At 44.6% G+C, this 24,120-nt stretch overlaps 1 protein-coding gene across 5 annotated transcripts in view; it reads left to right on the plus strand.

Annotated features, from left to right (window-relative positions):
• The window catches only part of LOC126354370 (kazrin), a 903,527-nt gene that overhangs the window by 727,480 nt on the left and 151,927 nt on the right, over window positions 1–24,120 (plus strand). For all 5 annotated transcript variants that reach the window (XM_050003952.1, XM_050003953.1, XM_050003955.1 and 2 more), the window contains exons 4-5: window positions 9,739–10,074; window positions 19,078–19,205. In XM_050003952.1, coding sequence (XP_049859909.1) covers window positions 9,739–10,074; window positions 19,078–19,205 — 464 coding nt within the window. The remainder of the gene's footprint in view (window positions 1–9,738; window positions 10,075–19,077; window positions 19,206–24,120) is intronic.

A 24,120-nucleotide genomic window follows, 5' to 3' on the forward strand; every position in this document is an offset into this window, starting at 1 on the left:
ACACCGCGGTTCCTGGTGTGTCCGCTGTGCCGTGCGTGTGATCATTGCTTGTGCAGCCCTCTCGCAGTGTCCGGAGCAAGTATGGTGGGTCTGACACACCGGTGTCAATGTGTTCTTTTTTCCATTTCCAGGAGTGTAATACAAACTCCAAGTGTGATTACGTAACGATACATCAACCATGGTCGTCTTCGCTCAGTTTTGTACCTTTCATCGTCTGATTGTATCTGTTAATTTTTTGTATTTTTGTACTTTACGGTTCAAATATGTGCAAAGAGGACTGTACTGAATCAGTGCAATGTATTCACACTTGGTATTTACATAGTGTCGAGACTGGTAGCCCAGTGATAAAGCGAGTGTCTGGAAACCGAGGGTTCGCGGAATTGAATCCTGGTCCAACCACGGAAACCTCCAGTCTGCGTTCAATCTAACCATCACCTCTCAACAGAGTGAGAAATGGAAACGTGGTTCGGATTCCACTTTGAACTATAGATCCCACTTTGCTGGTGGGTATGTGGATAGATTAGGACAAGCAAGACGCCGAAGAGGAGTTCAATTGAAAGACTTGCACGCGGTCACTGAGCAACACGAAATTATTGTTATTACTATTATTGTTATGTATATGGATGGAACTGTTGAGTCATTTAAATCATTAAATGTATTTTTATGTGGTTTCATCGTATGATTAAAGCTTTCAAGTTTAATATTCAACTGGTAGGCCAATCCGCATTTTCCTGTAGCGTCTCCTCAGACAGTTGTCACGAGGCTTGGTCTGGGAGTTGATACAGTGTAACATACATCCAGTGTGATATAGAGTATCTGTTTTTCAGTTTTTATTTTGGTATTTATTAATCGTGTTGCCAAGTTATGCGCCACCCCGTTTGTGTTTAGGCTCACAATGAGTTCACGCTTATTTCTTTCCTTTTGCTCTGTTTTGATCTGTTGGCCAAGGCCGAAACATGTCAAAACATGTTAAATTCTGATCTTCCTCTGCCTCCTGACGATGAAATGTGTATTCTGAAATCGAATACGTTTGTTATATGAGTAATCAACATCAATAAAGTACAGCCGAGGAAGTTTGTCTTTCAGGCAATAAAATGCAACAGAAGTTCATACTTTTGGGAAAACATCATCAGTGATGGAGAGAGTAAAATACCTCTTCAGCCCAGAATATGTCCTATGATTCTATAAGAGATGATCGTCAATGTGATTGGATGGTAGTTTTGTAGATCACTTTTTGTAGATCAAGCGTTACAAACCACAGAATCTGTCTTCTATTTATGTATCACCTATCTATAAATCTTCTTCTATCTGTCTGCAGACACACAAATTAAAGTTCCCCGCCACACTTTCTGCCTGAATTTCCAGCCTAAGCTCAGAAACTACTATAGGGATTTTGATACGGCTCTCATTATTAGGTAGACTGATTCACGAGTAAGGTTTGTTTGTATAATTTACAAGTATTTTGTGCAAATTTGCTGAACTACGACACATTAAAATCCGCTGCCGCAGTGAAACGACGCCTTTGCCACCTAGTAGCGAATGGCAGAACTTCTTGGGTTCATCCATACATATTATAGGCGTAAGACTGATTGCAGCACCAGGCCGTGGGAGCTACCGCTACCGGAATGCTGGCGCGAACTTTCGCAGCAGTTCTCAGACCGACCACATAATGTGCAAGCGTCAAATTTGAAAACAGTAGGCCTATGTTTACTGACTGCAATGATAGCCATCCTCGAAACTATTGCCACGTTATAAGTAACTGTATGTGCTCGGTTTCGTTGTTGAAAACCACCTGCCAGTAGTTCTGTCCGTGTGTTCAGATATCGACATGTGTGTCTCAGAGAAGTATACGCAAATATCTTTGTTACTATAGACATATTAGGTGCTCGAATTTGTAACAAATAAGCTTAGTCTGAACCGTGTGCCAAAGCAGCAACTGCGTCTGCAGAGTCAAGTAAGATTGAGGAGAAGGGGATATGAATTCTTCATTGCTTTTGGACGTAAAATAATTAAAAAATATGTACCAGAAAATGCAAAAGAATAAGATTACAAAAAAGTGGCTATGAATACATACATAACAACAAATAAATGAGAAAAGATTTACAACAGCTGGAAAGCGACATTTTGCGACTGAAGATAGCTTGCATTCAGAGCCTTAACAGTTATTGTGATACATGGCCCAGCTAAACGATGCATAGACATAAAACTTACGTAACGAATGACAAATATGAAGACGTATTTATTTTAAAAAGTGATAAAAATCGTTTGCTATAGCAAATATTGACGATGTGTAAAAACGAGGCAATACACAATGAAACGATAATCAGTTTAAAATCTAGCTACATACACCTAAGGTCGCCATACCTAAAAAGTGCTACTACTGGCAAAAAAATGTGAGATGATGCATCGACTAAAAGATGTATAGCAGGCTAAAACATCGACGACATCTGTCAGTGCAAATTTTAGGCTGTCCTTTTTTTTCTTCACTAGGCAATGAAATACCTCCATCTATAAGGCAGATGACCAATCACAATCGGCAGATAGTGAATAGTGAAAGATCATGGTCACAAATTAATTTGTTGACGTATTTCGATAAGTCATCATCAGACATAGCTGTCCTAAAAAAAGTAAACACAGTATAATAAAAAGGCATCAAAAATGTATGCATCTTTTTCAATACTGTGTTGCTTAGTTTTTACCACAGCTGTGTTTGATGACGATGTATTGAATCGAGTCAATAAATTAGTTTGCGACCAAGACCTTTCACCACTTAATGCGTGCCGAAACACGCTCAAAGACAAGGGAAAAAACGAAGGACTTATGCGAACAGGACAGAAATCCGTAGATGTTACGTACATGTACAGACAAACAAATGATTACAGTTTAAGAAAATTTGGACGATTTATTCAAGAGAAAGACCTTCAGAAATGGAGCAAGTCAATAACGCGCTGATCCACCTCTGGCCCTTATGCAAGCAATTATTCAGTTTTGCACTAATTGATAGAGTTGTTGGATATCCTTCTGAGGGATAGCGTGGCAGATTCTGTCCAACTGACGCGTTACATCGTCGAAATCGGGAAGCTGGTTGGAGGGTCCAGCCAGTAATGCTCTAAACGTTCTCAATTGGGGAGAGATCCGGTGACGTTGCTGGCCAAGGTAGGTTTTGGTAAGCACGAAGGCAAGCAGTAGAAACTCTCGCCGTGTGTAAGTGGGTATTGCCTTCTACATCTACATCTACATCCATACTCCGCAAGCCACCTGACGGGTTGTGGCGGAGGGTACCTAGAGCACCTCTATCGGTTCTCCCTTCTATTCCAGTCTCGTGTTGTTCGTGGAAAGAAAGATTGTCGGTATGCCTCTGTGTGGGCTCTAATCTCTCTGATTTTATCATCATGGTCTCTTCGCGAGATATACGTAGGAGGAAGCAATATACTGCTTGACTCCTCCATGAGACGCGCGGGATTAGCCGAGCAATCTAAGGGGTTGCAGTCACGGACTGTGCGACTGGTCCCGGCGGAGGTTCGAGTCCTCCCTCGGGCATCGGCGTGTGTGTTTGTCCTTAGGACAATTTAGGTTAAGAAGTGTGTAAGCTTAGGGACTGATGACCTTAACAGTTAAGTCCCATAAGATTTCACACACATTTGAACATTTTTTTGACTCCTCGGTGAAGGTATGTTCTCGAAACTTCAACAAAAGCCCGTACCGAGCTACTGAGCGTCTCTCTTGCAGACTCTTTCACTGGAGTTTATCTATCATCTCCGTAACGCTTTCACGATTACTAAATGATGCTGTAACGAAGCGCGCTGCTCTCCGTTCGATCTTCTCTATCTCTTCTATCAACCCTATCTGGTACGGATCCCACACTGCTGAGCAGTATTCAAGCAGTGGGCGAACAAGCGTACTGTAACCTACTTCCTTTGTTTTCGGATTGCATTTTCTTAGGATTCTTCCAATAAATCTCACTCTGGCATCTGCTTTACCAACGATCAACTTTATATGAACATTCCATTTTAAATCACTCCTAATGCTTACTCCCAGATAATTTATGGAATTAACTGCTTCCAGTTGCTGACCTGCTATATTGTAGCTAAATGACAAAGGATCTTTCTTTCGATGTATTCGCAGCACATTACACTTGTCTACATTGAGATTCAATTGCCGTTCCCTGCACCATGCGTCAATTCGTCGCAGATCCTCATGCATTTCAGTACAATTTTCCATTGTTACAAACTCTCGATATACTGTAGCATCATCCGCAAAAAGCCTCATTGAACTTCCGATGTTATCCACAAGGTCATTTATGTATATCGTGAATAGCAACGGTCCTACGACACGCGCCTGCGGCACACCTAACTTTGGAAGACTTCTCTCCATTGAGATTGACATGTTGCTTTCTGTTATCTAGGAATTTGTCAACCCAATCACACAATAGGTCTGCTAGTCCATATACTCTTACTTTGTTCATTAAACGACTCTGGGGAACTGTATCGAAGGCCTTGCGGAAGTCAAGAAACACGGCATCTACCTGGGAACCAGTGTCTATGGCCCTCTGAGTCTCGTGGACGAATAGCGCGAGCTGGGTTTCACACGATCGTCTTTTTTGAAACCCATGCTGATTCCTAAAGAGTAGGTTTCTAGTCTCCAGAAAAATCACTATACTCGAACATAATACGTGTTCCAAAATTCTACAACTGATCGACGTTAGAGATATAGGCCTATAGTTCTGCACATCTGTTCGACGTCCCTTCTTGAGAACGGGGATAACCTGTGCCCTTTTCAATCCTTTGAAACGCTGCGCTCTTCTAGAGACCGACGGTACACCGCTGCAAGAAGGGGGGCAAGTTCCTTCGAGTACTCTGTGTATATCGAACTGATATCCCATCAGGTCCAGCGGCCTTTCCTCTTTCGAGGAAAATGGTAAGCGCAAAATGCCTTGCCAAGAAGGACAAAAGAAATATGGCGTAGAATATCGTCGACATACCGTTGTATTGTCGGGATGTTGCGGATCACAATCCGAGGTCAAGGGGAGAAGAGATGGTGGCGTAAGTTTCTGACCACCAGTCTTTACTGTAAAATGCAATCGCATCCCCGCCCATTACTCCCGGTTGTTGGGTCGTATGGCTGCTGACAGTCAGGTAACTATCCCACCGCTGTCCGGGGCGTCTCCAGACACGTCTTCGGCCTCGAATCTCATTTACTGGAACAGAATTGTCTTTAGTGGTGACTCTCGTTAAATGAGCCCCGATGGTCAGTAAAGACGCATTTGGAGGCGCCCCAGAGAGCGGTGGGATACCTTCCTGACTGTTTCCCGCTCCACGGCCCGACAACCATCAGTGATGGTAAGGGGTACCGTTCCATTTCGCAGCAGGACCTCTTTGGTTGTCATCTGCGGCACCCTTACAGTATAGCGGTACGTCGACGATACTGTACGACACACTTTGTTGCCCTTCATGGCAAGCTCTTCTGGGCTTATATTTCAGCAAGATAATGCCTGCTTATACGCGGCTCAAGTTTCTACTGCTTGTCTTCATGCTTGCCGAACATACGTTGGCCAGCAACGTCGCCGAATTTCTCCTCCACTGAGAACGTTTGGAGTATTTTGAGCAGGGCCCTCCATGCAGCTCGAAATTTTGAAGATCTAACTCTCATTACACATAATTTGTCACGATATCCCTCAAGATGACTACAACAATTCCATCAATCAATGTCAGGCTGAATAACTGCTTCGATAAGGGCAACTAGTGGATCAAATCGTTACTGACTTGCTCAGTTCGCGAAGTTCTTTCTTTCGAATTAATATGTACCTTTGTGGCCGAGTTCGTTACCACACGCCGGTACAATGGCTTCCGACTCGGAGGAAAGCTGGTTCCAATCCGGGAGCGGAACAAAATTTTCAGTGTCGGTGTTTCGCTAGCAAGGGGAGAAGAGATGGTGACGTAAAGCTTCTGATCACCAATTTTCGCGTCAATGTCCTACATTCAGTTCCAAACCTCACCGTACTGTCTCAGTGAGTGAGAGGATGTGCAGCTGTTGATGGGGACGTTAAGCTCGATGGCCCCCTTGGTGCTCTGCGAGAGGAGGAAGCTATGTGGCGTGACCTCGTCGTCTTCAAAACGAACACGACACTGCACTCTACACACTCACCCATTACAATCACCTACACTTAACAGGTACACTAACGCACACAGTTCTCATTCTTTGCCAAGGAAAGAGGCCTGAGAGCGCGAAGGATACCGAAAACCTTTCCAGTCAGGTAGCCGAACCTGCCCTTCGGTATCTCCCAGCCACTCATGCCACACGGCTTTACTTTAACTTTCTTAAACAAATCATCGAATCCTGGCGGAGGTTCAAGTCCTCCCTCGGGCATGGGTGTGTGTGTGTGTGTTTGTTCTTAGGATAATTTAGGTTAAGTAGTGTGTAAGCTTAGGGACTGATGACCTTAGCAGTTAAGTCCCATAAGATTTCGCACACATTTGAACATAAATCATTGAATTTTTCTGAAATTGTATTCACTTGTTTGTCTGTACATGTGCCCCACACCTACAGATTTCCGTCTCAATTGGATAATTCCTTCGTGTTGCATCATTTTCTTCCTCTTGCATTGAAGATCCAAAGAAACTGGACTACCTGCCTAATATCGTGTACGGCCTCCGCGTGCACGCAGGAGTGCCGCAACATGACGTGCCATGAACTCGACTACTGTCTCAACTATGTGGAGGGAATTGAAACCATGAATCCTGCAGCGCTGTTCATAAATTCGTAAGAGCATGAAGGGGTGAACATCTCTTCTGAACAGCACGTTGCAAGGCTTCCCAGATATGCTCTAGAATGTTCATGTCTGGAGAGTTTGGTGGCCAGTGGAAATGTTTAAACTCAGAATAGTGTTCCTGGAGCCACTCTGTAGTAATTCTGGGCGTATGGAGTGTCGCATTGTCCTGCTGAAATTGCCCAAGTCCGTCGGAATGCACAATGGACATGAATGGGTGCAGGTGACCAGACAGGATGCTTACGTACATGTCACCTATCAGAGTCGTATCTAGACATATCAGGGGTCCCAGATCACTCCAGCTGCACATTCCCCACACCATTACAGAGCCTACAACAGCTTGAACAGTTCCCGGCTGACATACAGGAACCATGGATTCATGAGGTTGTTTCCGTCCCCCTACACGTCCATGCCCTCGATACAATTTGAAACGAGATTCGTCCGATCAGGCAACATGTTTCCAGTCATCATCAGTCTAACGTCGGCGATGACGAGCCCAGGCGAGGCGTTAAGCTTTGTGTCATACAGCCATCAACGGTACACGAGAGGGGCCTGCGCTTCCGAAAGCCCATATCGATAATGATTCGTTGACTGGTTGGCACTCTGACACTTGTTGATGCCCACCTTTGTAATCTGCAGCAATTTGCGGAAGGGTTGCATTACTGTAACAGTGAACGATTCTCTTCAGTCGTCGTTAGTCCCGTTCTTGCATGATCTTTTTCCTGCCGCAGAGATGTCGGATATTTTATGTTTTACCGGATTCCTGATATTCAGGTACATTCGTGAAATGGTCGTACCGGAAAATACCCACTTCATCACTGCCTCGGTGATGCTGTGTCCCATCGCTCATGCGCCGAGTATAACGCCACGTTCGAACTCGAATCTTGATGGTTCAAATGGTTCAAATGGCTCTGAGCACTATGGGACTTAATATCTATGGTCATCAGTCCCCTAGAACTTAGAACTACTTAAACCTACCTAACCTAAGGACATCACACAACACCCAGCCATCACGAGGCAGAGAAAATCCCTGACCCCGCCGGGAATCGAACACGGGAACCCGGGCGTGGAAAGCGAGAACGCTAGAGCACGACCACGAGATGCGGGCTCGAATCTTGATAACCTGCCATTGTAGCAGCAGTAACCGATCTAACAACTGCGCCAGCACTTGTTGTCTTATATAGGAGTTGCCGAGCGCAGCGCCATATCCTGCCTGTTTACATATCCCTGTATTTGAATAAGCTTGTCTATACCACTTTCTATGATGCTTCAGTGTAGAATGTACTTTTAGTATGTCGGTAAGCCAGACATAAACCTGGTGTGTCTTTGTGCTGCTTTCATAGTAGATAGCACTTGCAAATGAAGTGTAAGGCCGAAATTAGCCAACTATGGGTTTTCAATAAAGCAAATACTTGTAATAGCCGAGCTAGAATCTGAAGAATATGGGTAGTTACATACACTACTGGCCATTAAAATTGGTACACCAAGAAGAAATGCAGATGATAAACGGGTATTCGTTGGACAAATATATTACACTAGAACTGACATGTGATTAAATTTCCATGCAATTTGGGTGCATAGATCCTGAGAAATCAGTACCCAGAACAACCACCTCTGGCCGTAATAACGGCCATGATAGGCCTGGGCATTGAGTCAAACAGAGCTTGGATAGCGTGTACAGGTACAGGAGCCCATGGAGCTTCAACACGATACCACAGTTCATCAAAAGTAGTGACTGTTGTATTGTGACGATCAAGTTACTCGGCTGCCACTGACCAGACGTTTTCAATTGGTGAGAGATCTGGAGAATGTACTGGCCAGGGCAGCAGTCAAACATTTTCTGTATCCAGAAAGACCCGTACAGAACCTGCAACATGAACATGCGGTCGTGCATTATCCTGCTGAAATGTAGGGTTTCGCAGGGATCGAATGAAGGGTAGAGCCAGGGGTCGTAACACATCTGAAATGTAACGTCCACTGTTCAGAGTGCCGTCAATGCGAGCAAGAAGTGACCGGGACGTGTAATCAGTGGCACCCCATATAATTACGCCGGGTGATACACCAGTATGGCAATGACGAATACACATTTTCAATGTGCGTTCACCGCGATGTCGCCAAACACGGATGCGACCATCATGATGCTGTAAACAGAGCCTGGATTCATCTGAAGTAATGACGTTTTGCCATTCGTGCACCCAAGTTCGTCGTTGAGTACAGTATCGCAGGCGCTCCTGTCTGTGATGCAGCGTCAAGGATAATCGCAGCCATGGTCTCCGAGCTGATAGTCTATGCTGCTGTAAACGTCGTCGAACTGTTCGTGTAGATGGTTGTTGTCTTGCAAACGTCCCCATATGTTGACTCAGGGATCGAGACTTGGCTGCACGATCCGTTACAGCCATGCGGATAAGATGCCTGTCATCTCGACTGCTAGTGACATGACGCCGTTGGCATCCAGCACGGCGTTCCGTATTACTCTCCTGAACCCACCGATTCCATATTCCGCTAACAGTCATTGGATCTCGATCAACACGAGGAGCAATGTCGCGATACGATAAACCACAATCGCGATAGGCTACAATTATCAAAGTCGGAAACGTGATGGTACGCATTTCTCCTGCTTACACGAGGCATGACAACAACGTTTCACCAGGCAACGCCGGTCAACTGCTGTTTGTGTATGAGAAATCGGTTGTAAACTTTCCTCATGCCAGCACGTTGTAGGTGTGCCACCAGCGCCAACCGTGTGTGAATGCTCTGAAAAGCATATCACAGCATTTTCTTCCTGTCGGTTAAGTTTTACGTCTGTCGCACGTCACCTTCGTGGTGTAGCAGTTTTAATGGCCAGTAGTGTATAAATGAGACCCACGAGTTTCCTTTTGAATATCTCTCCATTTGGCAGTGACAGTGAGTTCTATTTGTCTCTCAGCGTGTTTGCAGGCCCGTTGTAGACAGTGGTCGCTCCCCTTGTGCAGACGCGGACGCACTGGCGGGCGGCGGCTCGCGGCCCAAGGGCAAGTCTGGCGGCTGCTCCGAGCGCGACGCCGTCAACAACCCGGCGGCCGCCATGCGGCTGCGGCTCGAGAACGAGCGTCTCAAGTGCGAGGTGGCCGAGCTGCGCATGCTGGTCGCCTCCAGGGACCTGACGGCCGCGGGGGCGGCCAACAGCGCGGCGGCTGCGGGGGCGGCGGCCGGCGCCGAGGGGGCGGCGGGGGCGGCCGCGGCCGCTGGCGGCGGCAGCGGAGCCGAGGAGTCACTGCGCGTCCAGGCGCTCGACATGGAGCTGCGGCACGCTCGCGAGGCTCTCGCAGGTACTGTTCAAACCCTCTGTGTTGTTATGCACAGTCACATGTCTTCAAACTGTCAATGTTTCACCCTTCTGCTGGGATCTTCTTCAGGGTCTTGTGTGACTGTAGACTGAGCTCTGTCAGAGACCAGTGTCTCCTGTAGGCGCCCCGGTGGTCCCGGTCGCCTACGGTGGACTGGAAGCCGAGCGGTGACCTCTCCAGTTGGCAGGATGCTAGGAAATGACTGTGGACACATCAGAAACGCCAAAGAGACATTATTAATTCATGACACGTTTATTCCTGCCGAGTACAATGTGCCCCGCGTAACACAGGCTGGCTGAGCGTGGTGATATCGACGACCTTCTCCGAGTCCTCGCTGACTCGTAGCGATGACACCAGCTCCGTGCTGTGACGTAGCGGTGGAATGCCCTTACTTCGGCCGCACGTGACTGGTGGCGCCTGGCTGGCCGGCCGGCTCCGCGGCGGACAGCATGCCACTGCGCGTAGGAGGCTCCGGATTCGAGTCCCGGTGCTGTCGGCACGAGCTTTCTCGTAGTGCGGAGTGTACTCTATCTCACCCCGTCTTCTTCCCTTCTCCTACTGGTGGCTCGTCTGCGGTGGAGGGGCGGAACGGGCTGCAGTCCCCCATCGTCGTCGTCTCACCCGGTTGTGACGGCGGATGCACAGGGCCTAGGCCGCGCACGATCTCAATGACGGCTCTCTGATGTGGTCAGCACTGGCGGCGAGCGAGTCTGGCGCGATGTCTGCTAATCCTGGGTTGATGAGTGACAGCGGCAGCAGAGAGGACCAGAGCTGGTACTGTCCCCTCACGTCTGCCGCTGGATGGGCCGCTCATACTGCAACATCTCGTTAATAAAGGTTAACATGTCGATCACCGAGCTGAGCGCTACGCAGCGTCCCAGTACACATCCAACTGCAAGTGCCTTGTTGCTATCAAAGCTGGCGTATTTAAAGGAAGCACGAGCGACGTCCTGACGTCATGCTCGTTTGTAATGAACGCATTCTTTCCACTTATACTGCTGATTTATCTGTCGTACTCGCCCCTTAGTTGTTCTTGTTACAGAGTTACGTGCAGACTTACGAGAAGTTATGAAATGCAGTACAACTGACGCTATACCTCTGTCTTACACTCTACGAAAGTCTCCGTCTAACGCAAACCCGCGTGCTAAGCAATTCTCTCTCGCCTGTTGTGTGTAACCAGGCCACTGCCCCCGCATGACGACACATTCTGATACATGTGCAATCCTCTTACCTCTTGGCTAACCTGCTGCCTCTGGCTCTCGGAATAGGCAGCGAAACTTTGACAATATTCCACGTTTCCAACTCTTTAGTATTCCACGACACTCCTAATTATAAAATTGCAGCGAAATGCAGGAAGATCTGCAGCGGATAGGCATTTTGTGCAGGGAGTGGCAACTGACACTTAACATAAAGAAATGTAATGTATTGCGAATACATAGAAAGAAGTATCCTTTATCGTATGATTATGTGATAGCGGGACAAACACTAGTGGCAGTTGCTTCTGTAAAGTATCTGGGAGTATGCTTGCGGAACGATTTGAAGTGGAATTATCATATAAAATTAATTGTTGGTAAGGCGGGTGCCAGGTTGCGATTCATTGGGAGAGTCCTTAGAAAATGTAGTCCATCACCAAAGGAGGTGGCTTACAAAACACTCTTCGACCTATACTTGAGTATTGCTCATGAAAAGAAGAGCGGCGCGTTTCGTCACAGGGTTATTTGGTAAGCGTGGTAGCGTTACGGAGATGTATAGCAAACTCAAGTGGCAGACTCTGCAAGAGAGGCGCTCTGCATCGCGGTGTAGCTTGCTGTCCAGGTTTCGAGAGAGTGCGTTTCTGGATGAGGTATCGAATATATTGCTTCCCCCTACTTATATCTCCCGAGGAGATCACGAATGTAAAATTAGAGAGATTCGAGCGCGCACGGAGGCTTTCGGGCAGTCGTTCTTCCCGCGAACCATACGCGACTGGAACAGGTAAGGGAGGTAATGACAGTGGCACGTAAATTGCCCTCCGCCACACACCATTGGGTGGCTTGCGGAGTATAAATGTAGATGTAGATGTCTCCTAAAGAGTAATTTTTTCCAGCTTGTGCTAGAAAAGTGGGATTATTTGGTAAAAAAAAAACAACTAAGAAATAGAAATCTGTGGCTACCGTTGGTGGGCCATCGTAATTAGATAGGAAAAGAAATATTTCCGCGCTAGAGCCGAAAAAGGGGACTGTCGGCTAAAACTCTTACGACTATCATTGGTTAGAAAGGGATTTCTCCCGCATTTATGCTGGAAAGGCTTTTTGGTTACAACTCGTTGTGCTGCTATTGCTGGGCCAACATCGTTGGCTAGAAGCGAAACGGGCAGAGCTAGAGAGTGGGAACGTTTCTCCAAAATATTATGTCTTCCAGGTCGTTGTTTGTATTGTACAGACGCCGCGGCGGCCGTGTATTCACTTCCTTGATGGAGGGGAGCCACCATGCCGGAAACCATGTAGCCTTCCTCTCTATTGAAGTTACATGTGTTCTTAGAAATTTCAGTCGCGTCTCGGGTTTTTCTTGTATAAATATTGGTTTCATTACCCAGCTCACGTACGTTATTGAAATGGATGTCAAGGCCACTGTTCTCATGATGTTCCGCTATCGCCGAATTTATACTGAGTTTTAGCCGCTAGTGGCGTTCTTGTTGCTTAATAAGTTCCTTAACAGTCCGTCTCATTTCGGCGTTTCAGCTATATACACTCTACCGCAGCCACAAGTCATTTCATAGACGCCCGCAGTACGGTGGCCGTCCGTCGGGATAAGTGTGTTATTTAGTTGTGACTGAAGAAAGTGGACTGCTTGGAAGCGGATAACCGTAACATTGAACTATTTACGGAGTGAGCATTCAGATGCGCGGAACGGTACTTCTGTCGCAAACATACACTGTCTGATCAAAAGTATGCAGACATCTATTACTGGACGTTAAAATGGGGTGTCTCCACACTTTGCCTTGACTAAGATGTTTGAAAAGCCTGGTATTCAGACTCCATCAGTAAAGCCACTATGGCACGGCGAAAATTTGCCCGTTACCACCTTGCAGATTTTGAACACATGTTGCTTAAATGGTGCACACTGGATTTTGGATTCTTTCAAATTCTAAAGGTGGCAGGGGTAAAATACAGGGAGCGAAAGGCATTTACAATTTGTACAGAAACTAGATGGCAGTTATAAGAGTCGAGGGACATGAAAGGGAAGCAGTTGTTGGGAAGGGAGTAAGACAGGGTTGTAGCCTCTCCCCGATGTTATTCTATCTGTATATTGAGCAAGCGGTAAAGGAAAAAAAAAAGAAACATTCGGAGTAGGTATTAAGATCCATGGAGAAGAAATAAAAACTTTGAGGTTCGCCGATAACATTGTAATTCTGTCAGAGACAGCAAAGGACTTGGAGGAGCAGTTGAATGGAATGGACAGTGATTTGAAATTAGGATATAAGATGAACATCAACAAAAGCAAAACAAGGATTATGGAATGTAGTCGAATTAAGTCGGGTGATGCTGAGGGAATTAGATTAGGAAATGAGACACTTAAAGTAGTAAAGGAGTTTTGCTATTTGAGGAGTAAAATAACTCATGATGGTCGAAGTAGAGAATATATAAAATACAGACTGGCAATGGCAAGGAAAGCGTTTCTGAAGAAGAGAAATTTGTTAACCTCGAGTATAGATTTAAGTGTCAGGAAGTCGTTACTGAAAGTATTTGTATGGAGTGTAGCCATGTATGAAAGTGAAACATGGACGATAAATAGTTTAGACAAGAAGAGAATAGAAGCTTTCAAAATGAGGTGCTACAGAAGAATGCTGAAGATTAGATGGGTAGATCACATAACTAATAAGGAGGTATTGAATAGAATTGGGGAGAAGAGGAGTTTGTGGCACAACTTGACAAGAAGAAGAGACCGGTTGGTAGGACATGTACTGAGGCATCAATGGATCACAAATTTAGCATTCGAGGGCAGCGTGGAGGGTAAAAATCGTAGATGGAGCCCAAGAGATGAATACGCTAAGCAGATTCAGAAGGATGTAGGTTGCAGTTGGTACTTGGAGATTAAGAAGCTTGCACAGGGTAGGGTAGCATGGAGAGCTGCATCAAACCAGTCTCAGGACTGAAGACCACAACAACAACAACAACAACAACTCACACCCCGTAACCAGCTAAATCATTTACACCCAATGTCTGGAGTGAACTTGGGTTCAAACTTTGAAGATATTAAAGGAAGGGCATTTCGCTTGTTTGCGACAAGTGTTGCAGCTAAGATAGCGGCTCTTTTTGTATCGAAAGAAGAATGGACAGCCTAACCTCGCTTTTAATTATGCTGCTGCTGTCATGCGATGGTTTCCTTGCGCATCAATTTGAAAGCGACGGGAAAAACTTAGAATTTGAAGCCATGACAAGCATCAAATTAGTGATTTACCACACTTAAAAATATTTTTGGGAACTAAATCCTTCCTTTTTCACCTTTTGGCATAATCTTTTTAAGCTTTGTTGAGCGTTAGGGAAACTAAGACATTGATGGCGCATAATCATTCACCACGTTATAGGAACTTTACGAGCGTAAAATAAGAAGAATGGTTTCGATAACTGAATAATACAAAGGAAATAACTCAGATTGCCATACAAAAATGATATATGTGTGTGAACATTGCTCGAAATGTCTGTGTATTAAACCGACTGACTGCCAGCACACTCCCGCACTAACCAGTTTATCCAGTACTTATCTCATAGATACGTGGCGATACTGTCACAAAAATTATTTCAAAAGATTTTATACCTACATTTCATTGTATCGGCTGTGGTGGTCTAGCGGGTAGAGCACCAGAAACTGGCCCCGATGGTCCCGGGTTTAATCCCGGCTGCAGTGGGTATTTTTGGTCGTTCCAATCCCTCGCTGGTCCACTCAGCCTGCTGTCAAAAGGTTACCCGGGGGGGGGGGGGGGGAGCTACCCCTCCCCCTCCTGTCGCTGTGGCGAATAGAAGGGCTGCTACACTCTTCCTGCAGCCCGGTCACGGGCTTACGCCAGACTTTACCTTTACCAATGCAGCTCGATATTAATCAAAACATAAAACGCTTCTTGATAGTTTGATAGCTATAGTCCCACCTTTGTGCTACTTAGCTATCGAAACTAACGCTTCCTCTTTCAATGAATTTCGATTTATGTTTGTAACAACAGTAATTCAACACCATTGCTATTAGTAATAAACAAATATGTGAAAACATATCAATCATACCATACCAGCGTCATGTACCTATTTTGGTTTGATGTTGGCTATATGCTCACTCCATAGTTACTCGTACTTTATGAATATCCACAGTAATTTCGACTTTGCGGATAAAACCTGCGGCTAAGTCGATATCCGCCTATGGATCTGCGAACACTGGAAAACATTTCTACCTTCCAGTTAAACTGCATTGTCAACTTCACGATTTTAGACTGTTTTTGCGATCCATAAAAAACTACTATTCTTGTAAGTTATTACTATTACCGTTTCGGGAAGGAATACCACTAAAGTACTTGAATGAGGAGTGTCCTACAGACAGTACACAAGCTGCTGACTTCTGCAAGGGTTAAAGATGATGACATAGCGATCTTTCTTGATTTTTCGTCATTGCCGAAAGCTGCCACGAAGGAACACTCAAGCACTGTATTCTTTGCTTCGTGGTCTCACTCTTGTTAGTGTATCACATACAACATACAACGATGTTCTCTATTGAATCAGTGGTGCCATCTATTTTTCTCTTAAAAATACTTATAAATATACACTGCAACATTTATTACACTGAGAGGTGTAACACAATAATATGATTTAACACTATGGTGAATCAACGTACAACTAACGTGGCTTCATTTAACAGAATGCATAATGTAGCGACAACTTGTAATGCCACTTCATTTGACTTCCCACTGTTTAGAAAATATTATACAAAAATATTTCAAATATTTACCGGTATTCCTCCCCGGCTGGGTAATAATAATAACTCAAACAATAAAAATCATTATTATACAAGGCGCCCCTCCTAAGAGACATCAGTCGCATTTTCTATGGTCTTTTCTCAGATATTTACGATTTCGTTTTTGCAATGTGTAGCTGAAGTCTGCGCAAACAAATCATGCTCATCATAACTTTCAAGGGACGCACATTGTCGACGGAAAATGTTGGTTAGTTTCCAATTACAAACAAAATGATTTTTAAAGCGGAATTTTACCTTCCAGTTCGGTAGAGCGATACCAAATTAGTCTGATTAATATATTATATCAAAATGTATTAACAGGAACACTAAAACACGAATAATAACCAATACTCTAGCGGTGACAGCACCGCCCTGTTATTAGCATGCTACACTGCTGCTCAGCCCCTGCCAGGGTACCAGTTATTCTTCGTGTTTTACTGTCCCTGTGAAAACATATCGATAAAACAAATATCGCACTAGACTAATCTGGGACCGCACTATCTAATGAGCATGTAAAATCCTCTTTAAAATTGATGTGGACACTGGGTGTCGCACGAAAGACGTGACGAGCAGTATTTGTCTAAGCTGACGACAGTTACACATTTCAAAAATTGTAAGTATGTGTCGAAACATCAGAGAAAATAACCCAGGCGCCCCTTTGGAATGACACACGGCTTGTCACTTGTAATAAAAAAGCACACGAAAATCAGTATGTTGACACCTTTCTTTATCTTTAACCAGAAACTAATTATTATTGTCGATTCCCCGGATGTCCGCATCGCCACAGGCTTTTATCTCCACTTTACAAACGGGCTGCGCTGTTTTGTTAAGCTCCTGTACGGTACTGTGGCGCTAGGCTTTAAATTTGTACAGACGTATGCCTATAAATAAAGAAACAAAATAGTAAATAAATTTTTGAGGTCGCATAGTGGGAAGACGCTGGAATCGCTTTCTATACTATGTTGTTGTTGTTGTGGTCTTCAGCCCTGGGAATGGTTTGATGCAGCTCTCCATGATACTCTGTCCAGTGCAAAGATTCTTCATCTCCCAGTACTTACTGCAACCTACATCCTTCTGAATCTGCTTAGCGTATTCATCTCTTGGCCTCCCTCTACGATTTTTACCCTCCACGCTACCCTCCAATGCTAAATTTGTGATCTCTTGATGCCTCAGAACATGTCCTACCAACCGGTCCCTTCTTCTTGTCAAATTGTGCCACAAACTCATCTTCTCCCCAATTCTATTCAATACCTCCTCATTAGTTACGTGATCTACCATCTAATCTTCAGCATTCTTCTGTAGCACCACATTTCGAAAGCTTCTATTCTCTTCTTGTCTAAACTATTTATCGTCCATGTTTCACTTCCATACATGGCTGCACTCCATACAAATACTTTCAGAAACGACTTCCTGACACTTGAATCTATACTCGATGTTAACAAATTTCTCTTCTTCAGAAACGCTTTCCTTGCCATTGCCAGTCTACATTTTATATCTTCTCAACTCGACCATCATCAGTTATTTTACTCCTCAAATAGCAAAACTCCTTTACTACTTTAAGTGTCTCATTTTCTAATCTAATTCCCTCAGCATCACCCGACTTAATTCGACTACATTCCATTATCCTTGTTTTGCTTTTGTTGATGTTCATCTTATACCCTCCTTTCAAGATACTGTCCATTTCGTTCAACTGCTCTTCCAAGTCCTTTGCTGTCTCTGACAGAATTACAATGTTATCGGCGAACCTCAAAGTTTTTATTTCTTCTCCATAGATCTTAATACCTACTCCAAATTTTTCTTTTGTTTCCTTTATTGCTTGCTCAACATACAGATTGAATAACATTGGGGAGAGGCTACAACCCTGTCTCACTCCCTTCTCAACCGCTGCTTCCCTTTCATGCCCCTAGACTCTTTTAACTGCCATCTAGTTTCTGTACAAGTTGGAAATAGCTTTTCGCTCCCTGTATTTTACCCCTGCCACCTTTAGAATTCGAAAGAGAGTAGTCAAAAGTCTACAAATGCTAGAAACATAGGTTTGCCTTTCCTTAATCTTTCTTCAAAGATAAGTCGTAACATTTCTACAGAATCCAAACTGACCTTCCCGAGGTTCGCTTCTACCAGTTTTTCCATTCGTCCGTAAAGAAATCGCGTTAGTATTTTGCAGCTGTGACTTATAAACTGATAGTCCGGTAATTTTCACATCTGTCAACACCTGCTTTCTTTGGGAAGGAATTATATTCTTCATGAAGTCTGGTGGTATTTCGCCTGTCTCATACATCTTGCTCACCAGATGGTAGAGTTTTGTCAGCACTGGTTCTCCCAAGGCCATCAGTAGTTCTAATGGAATGTTGTCTACTCCCGGGGACTTGTTTCGACTCAGGTCTTTCAGTGCTCTGTCAAACTCTTCACGCAGTATCGTATCTCTCATTTGATATTCATCTACATCCTCTTCCGTTTCCATAATATTGTCCTCAAGTATATCGCCCTTGTATAGACCCTCTATATACTCCTTCCACCTTTCTGCTTTCCCTTCTTTGCTTACAACTGGGTTTCCATCTGAGCTCTTGATATTCATACAAGTGGCTCTCTTATCTCCAAAGGTCTCTTTAATTTTCCTGTAGACAGTATCTATCTTACCCCTAGTGAGATAAGCCTCTACGTCCTTACATTTGTCCTCTAGCCATCCGTGCTTAGCCATTTTGCACTTCCTGTAGATCTTATTTTTGAGACGTTTGTAATCCTTTTTGCCTGCTTCATTTACTGCATTTTTTTATTTTCTCCTTTCATCTATTAAATTCAATCAAATCCTCATCCAGATATCCAAATTCGTATCTCCCGTGGTTTCCCTAAATCACTTTAGGCAAATGCCAGGATGCTTGCTTTGGAAATCATACGGCCGATTTCCTTCCCTGCCCTTTACGAATCTCATCGTGTGATCTGTGTAGGTTCTGAATTAAATATAGTGTAACTGATTATCCCCTGGCTGAGCGATTTCTTTGAATGTTTCAGCTCTGAAAGCCGATCGGAAGAGGTTAAAAGCCGAGAAATTCGACCTGTTGAACCAGATGAAGCAGCTGTACGGGACGCTGGAAGACAAGGAGAAGGAGCTGCGAGACTTCATCAGGAATTACGAACAGGTAAGAAGGTGGGCGTGGCGATGCACGCTGTCGGCATGTCCCCCGCACCACAGCCAGCACCGCCGCACTCTCCGTCACTCCTCGCTCCCTCTGTCAACGCGGTACGAATGTCCCCCTTCTCGCACCGTCACGCCTTACATTCACAAACCAGCCCTGTGCACCGCCCAGCTCACTAGACGTCCCGCGTAGAGAGCGATATGCTTTGCAGACAATACGAGATGCATTCAAGTTCTAAAGCCTCGGATTTTTTTTTTTTTCTCCGGACTGGAAAGAGGAGGAAACATGCCCATTGTTTTAAAATGAGGCCGCGTTTATTGTCAATACGTCCCAGAGATGTCAGCACCGTACCGCAGATGGCATTTTACCGCCAGCGGCGAGAATGAGAACTGTTTCAAATACTTAAAATGGCGACGTTTTCCTTACTTGAACAGCGTGCAATCATTCGTTTTCTGAATTTGCGTGGTGTGAAACCAATTGAAATTCATCGACAGTTGAAGGAGACATGTGGCGATGGAGTTATGGATGTGTCGAAAGTGCGTTCGTGGGTGCGACAGTTTAATGGAGGCAGAACATCGTGTGACAACAAACCGAAACAACCTCGGGCTCGCACAAGCCGGTCTGACGACATGATCGAGAAAGTGGAGAGAATTGTTTTGAGGGATCGCCGAATAACTGTTGAACAGATCGCCTCCAGAGTTGGCATTTCTGTGGGTTCTGTGCCCACAATCCTGCATGACGACCTGAAAATGCGAAAAGTGTCATCCAGGTGTGTGCCACGAATGCTGGTGGACGACCACATGGCTGCCCGTGTGGCATGTTGCCAAGCAATGTTGACGCGCAACGACAGCATGAATGGGACTTTCATTTCTTCGATTGTGACAATGGATGAGACGTTGATGCCATTTTATCCAGGAACAAAGTGCCAGTCAGCTCAATGGAAGCACACAGATTCACCGCCACCAAAAAAATTTCGGGTAACCGCCAGTGCTGAAAAATTGATGGTGTCCATGTTCTGGGACAGCGAGGGCGTAATCCTTACCCATTGCGTTCCAAAGGGCACTACGGTAACAGGTGCATCCTACGAAAATGTTTTTAAGAACAAATTCCTTCCTGCACTGTAACAAAAACGTCCAGGAAGGGCTGCGCGTGTGCTGTTTCACCAAGACAACGCACCCGCACATCGAGCTAACGTTACGCAACAGTTTCTTCGTGATAACAACTTCGAAGTGATTCCTCAAGCTCCCTACTCACCTGACCTGGCTCCTAGTGACTTTTGACTTTTTACAACAATGAAAGACACTCTCCGTGGCAGCACATTCAACAGCCGTGCTGCTATTGCCTCAGCGATTTTCCAGTGGTCAGAACAGACTCCTAAAGAAGCCTTCGCCGCTGCCATGGAATCATGGCGTCAACGTTGTGAAAAATGTGTACGTCTGCAGGGCGATTACGTCGAGAAGTAGCTCTAGTTTCATCGATTTCGGGTGAGTAGAACTTGAATGCACCTCGTACAGCGTCTTCCGATGGTCGACGGCGCTACATTGGTCCTACTGCCATATCAGTTATGACGTTCTTATATGTTGCACGAATGTTTCATTCCATGAACGTATGTGCTCTGTTAATGAACGTAATCTGTTGCACCACTGCATTGTATTTGTGCTACATACCCACATGAAAACGAAGTGTGCTATTACATACGTACGGGCTGTTAAGTCAAATGTGGTGTGAAGTTTGAGGCTTGTAATAAGTAAGCAACATTTTCTATGAGATAGATAAGTACACAAGATCTTTCACGTAGACAAACAATGTATAAAGCAATGTCACCATTTTTGTAGGTGTATTTCAATTGCTTGAAAATGACCGACAGTCGAATTAGCCAGTAGCACAATAAAGACAATAAAGAGATTACAGTCTGCTTGCACCATGTTTGCGTTCTCAAAACACAGTGACCCTGCAGACCACCACAACAACAAAATTCTGCAGATGATATGCATTGTAGTGAAGCATATGGATGCTTCTGTTTTGCCCTTTATTTCAAGTTAAGGTTTTGTGTATTGGAAGCAGGACACTACACAAATATTTTCCTAAAGCACAGAACTTCGTCAAACACAACAAGACATTTTTAGCGTTACTCGAAACATTATTTCTATTCTATCGTACACAAGTTCCACTCTGTGAATGACGATGCAAAAAAAAAAAAAAAGAAAGCAGAGATCAGCAACACAGTACATTTGTACACTGTCAAAGTAATCTTCATTGACCATAACAAATGTTCATTAACGTTTATTAAGCTGTCGGCAACTGACGGTGAGGCATGTTTTCGAATCAATCGAAGAAACTACAGTGGCACAGAGATCGTTGTAATTAATGTACGGATAAACAGGTTGCGACTTATTTGATTAATTTGACTCATCAGACGCGAACATTCTCGCATATTCGGTGCCTCGGTGGCAACACATTAGAGGTTCAAGGAACCACTCGCCATCACTGTCAAGACAATGTTGTGAGAGCTGGATCTGCAACTCAACTTACACCACTTCTCGTTGACGTGGTCGGTGCCTTACATCATCAGTCCACAAAGTATCTACACGGGATTATTAAAAAATATAGAAAAACTAAGATGGTGGTTTTAATGCTTCAGTTGCTTTGCATATTTCCCCCCTCCTCCCTCCCCCCTCCCTTCTTGAGTACCCCCCCTCCCTTCTTGAGTACAACGCTCAGAACGTTCAATCACGTGAAACTATCAACAAAATCCTAGTTGAGCGTCATAATGGCATTAATGTCGGTCATGCCGTTAAATCTTTGACTTTTCATGTGAATTACTGCACTTTGTCGTTTTTTGTTAGCTTCATATTGATAACAAATCTCGTGTTCTTGATAAATTTTCCCAGAATAAAATTGTCCGCGTTTTTTACTTCAATCAGTTTGTTCGGAAGAGAAGGTGTGTTCGACAAACTTACTTCCCTCTTCTTCAAAACTCCACGGAGAATGTCTTGAACACCTGACTTAGAGATGTTGCTAACTGCGGTCTGTGAGACAACAACGTTGACACATTATGGCCCCATGTCCATTACTTAACACTACCTGCTCACAACTGACTTGTCGAATGCATATTTGTTATTTACAGATGATAGTTGAAGCTGCCGCCATAGTTACCGCGCATAAGTCACTTATAAGCCAAGCATAAAATCAGTCTTGGAACTTTTTGGATGCATGCGTGATATGCGACCTGTGATGGATCACCTCTACATTAATCAATCGAAGAGATTATGTCACACGACTTTGGATGTTTGTCGCAATGTGGTACACACAGCTGAGTACCGCGACTGTCGATGCCAATTATGTTCTTAGCATCAAATCTCATGGGCTGTTTGATGGTCTGCAGGAAAAGTGTTTGGCAGTTACACATGTCAGTGAAAAGTTCAGCAATGTCCGCCTCAGCAGCTGCAGGATGAGCGTAGCAGACTGCCAACTGAAGAACTCAGGCTCGATTCCCAACCAGGTCGCTCGGGACTGGGTGTTGTGTTGTCCTCATCTTCGTACCGTCATAACTGATACGAAAATTACCTACATTGTGTCCTATGATAAGTCTGAGCCTATGTAACTTCGTACCAGGCAGGGCTTGACCCTAACGAATACTCTGAATTGTCCAGACACATTGTCGTGTCTTCTTTCCCATTTGAGATGGCTGTATGGACACGTCCAGAAAGCCAAAAAATTATAAAGTAAAAAAAAAATTAAGAATTTTTAACATCGTGCAGTCGCGTCAGCAACTGTGACAATTAAACATACAACACGTCAGCCTCAGTTGCAAATAGAAACCAATCTTTACTTAGGTTTCAGCCAAAATAATTTGGCCTTCTTCAGATGCTATTGACACTAAACTATTGCATGCCAAATTTTGGCCATGTCAAGTATAAAACTGTAGCACCGTAGTACCCAGTCATAAACCTACATTACTCAGCTAAAGAGAAACAGCAGGCCCCACTGCGCGGACGAGATCGGTAGGCCGCGAGAGCTACGCCAGAACTAATCGCACCGAGCAGCTGTGTACCGAGCACCTGCGCGCGTGGAAATATAGGTGCACAACAGTAGCCACCTTTACGTTAGGAACTGGATTAATATAACCATTAAAACTGTTAATGGCGTAACGTGTAACCGAACTTACTTCTGAGAAGAACGAGAACCCTATAAACGGATTCGGGACCCGTAAGAAAGACTAGCTATAACTCGGCAAAATTATTCCTCAATTTTGAATACATTACTATTCTACTAAAGAAAGTGGACTCAGGCGTCGGCGACTGCAAAGGCACCGTAACATCAGGGCCGGTGAAGAAAAGGTTGAAAACCTTCGAAAAAGTTCTTATTTCTAAATTGTAATTGGTCATTAAGTAGATTTTCTTTATCGAGCAACAGGTATTTAAAGATCTGCGTCTCCTCAAGGAAGTCAACTCTAGTGCCTTTAACCTCGCAATTTAATAGCTCTGTGTTATTTGATGGACTGGGAGCATGGGCCAATTGAAGGAGGTGCTCGACAAAGGTCGAGCCACGCGTGGCATCACTGTTTTTCGTGGGTATATGTTCTTTATATCTGGCTGAGAGGGCTCTCCGTGTCTGGGATAGTTTCCGTTTTGAGCCCCCTTGTACCGAAATTCAGAAGATTTTACGTGGCGACTGAAGAACCTGCGACTCGAACCAACCGACGTACTAATGAGTTATGAAGTGGTCTCTTTGTCCACACGAGTGCCCCTTGTGGATTCACTACAACTCATAGAATCTAAAGTGGAAGGGGACATCTTAACATCTTTTTAAGCATGTTCTTACCTCGACGTATTTTGGCGAACCAAAACAGCAATTCGTCAATATCACCTGAAATTGACGAGCAGCTGTCTCGTGGAAATACTGGACTATTTACACA

Source organism: Schistocerca gregaria, chromosome 3, assembly GCF_023897955.1.
Source record: "Schistocerca gregaria isolate iqSchGreg1 chromosome 3, iqSchGreg1.2, whole genome shotgun sequence".
Lineage (NCBI taxonomy): Eukaryota > Metazoa > Arthropoda > Insecta > Orthoptera > Acrididae > Schistocerca > Schistocerca gregaria.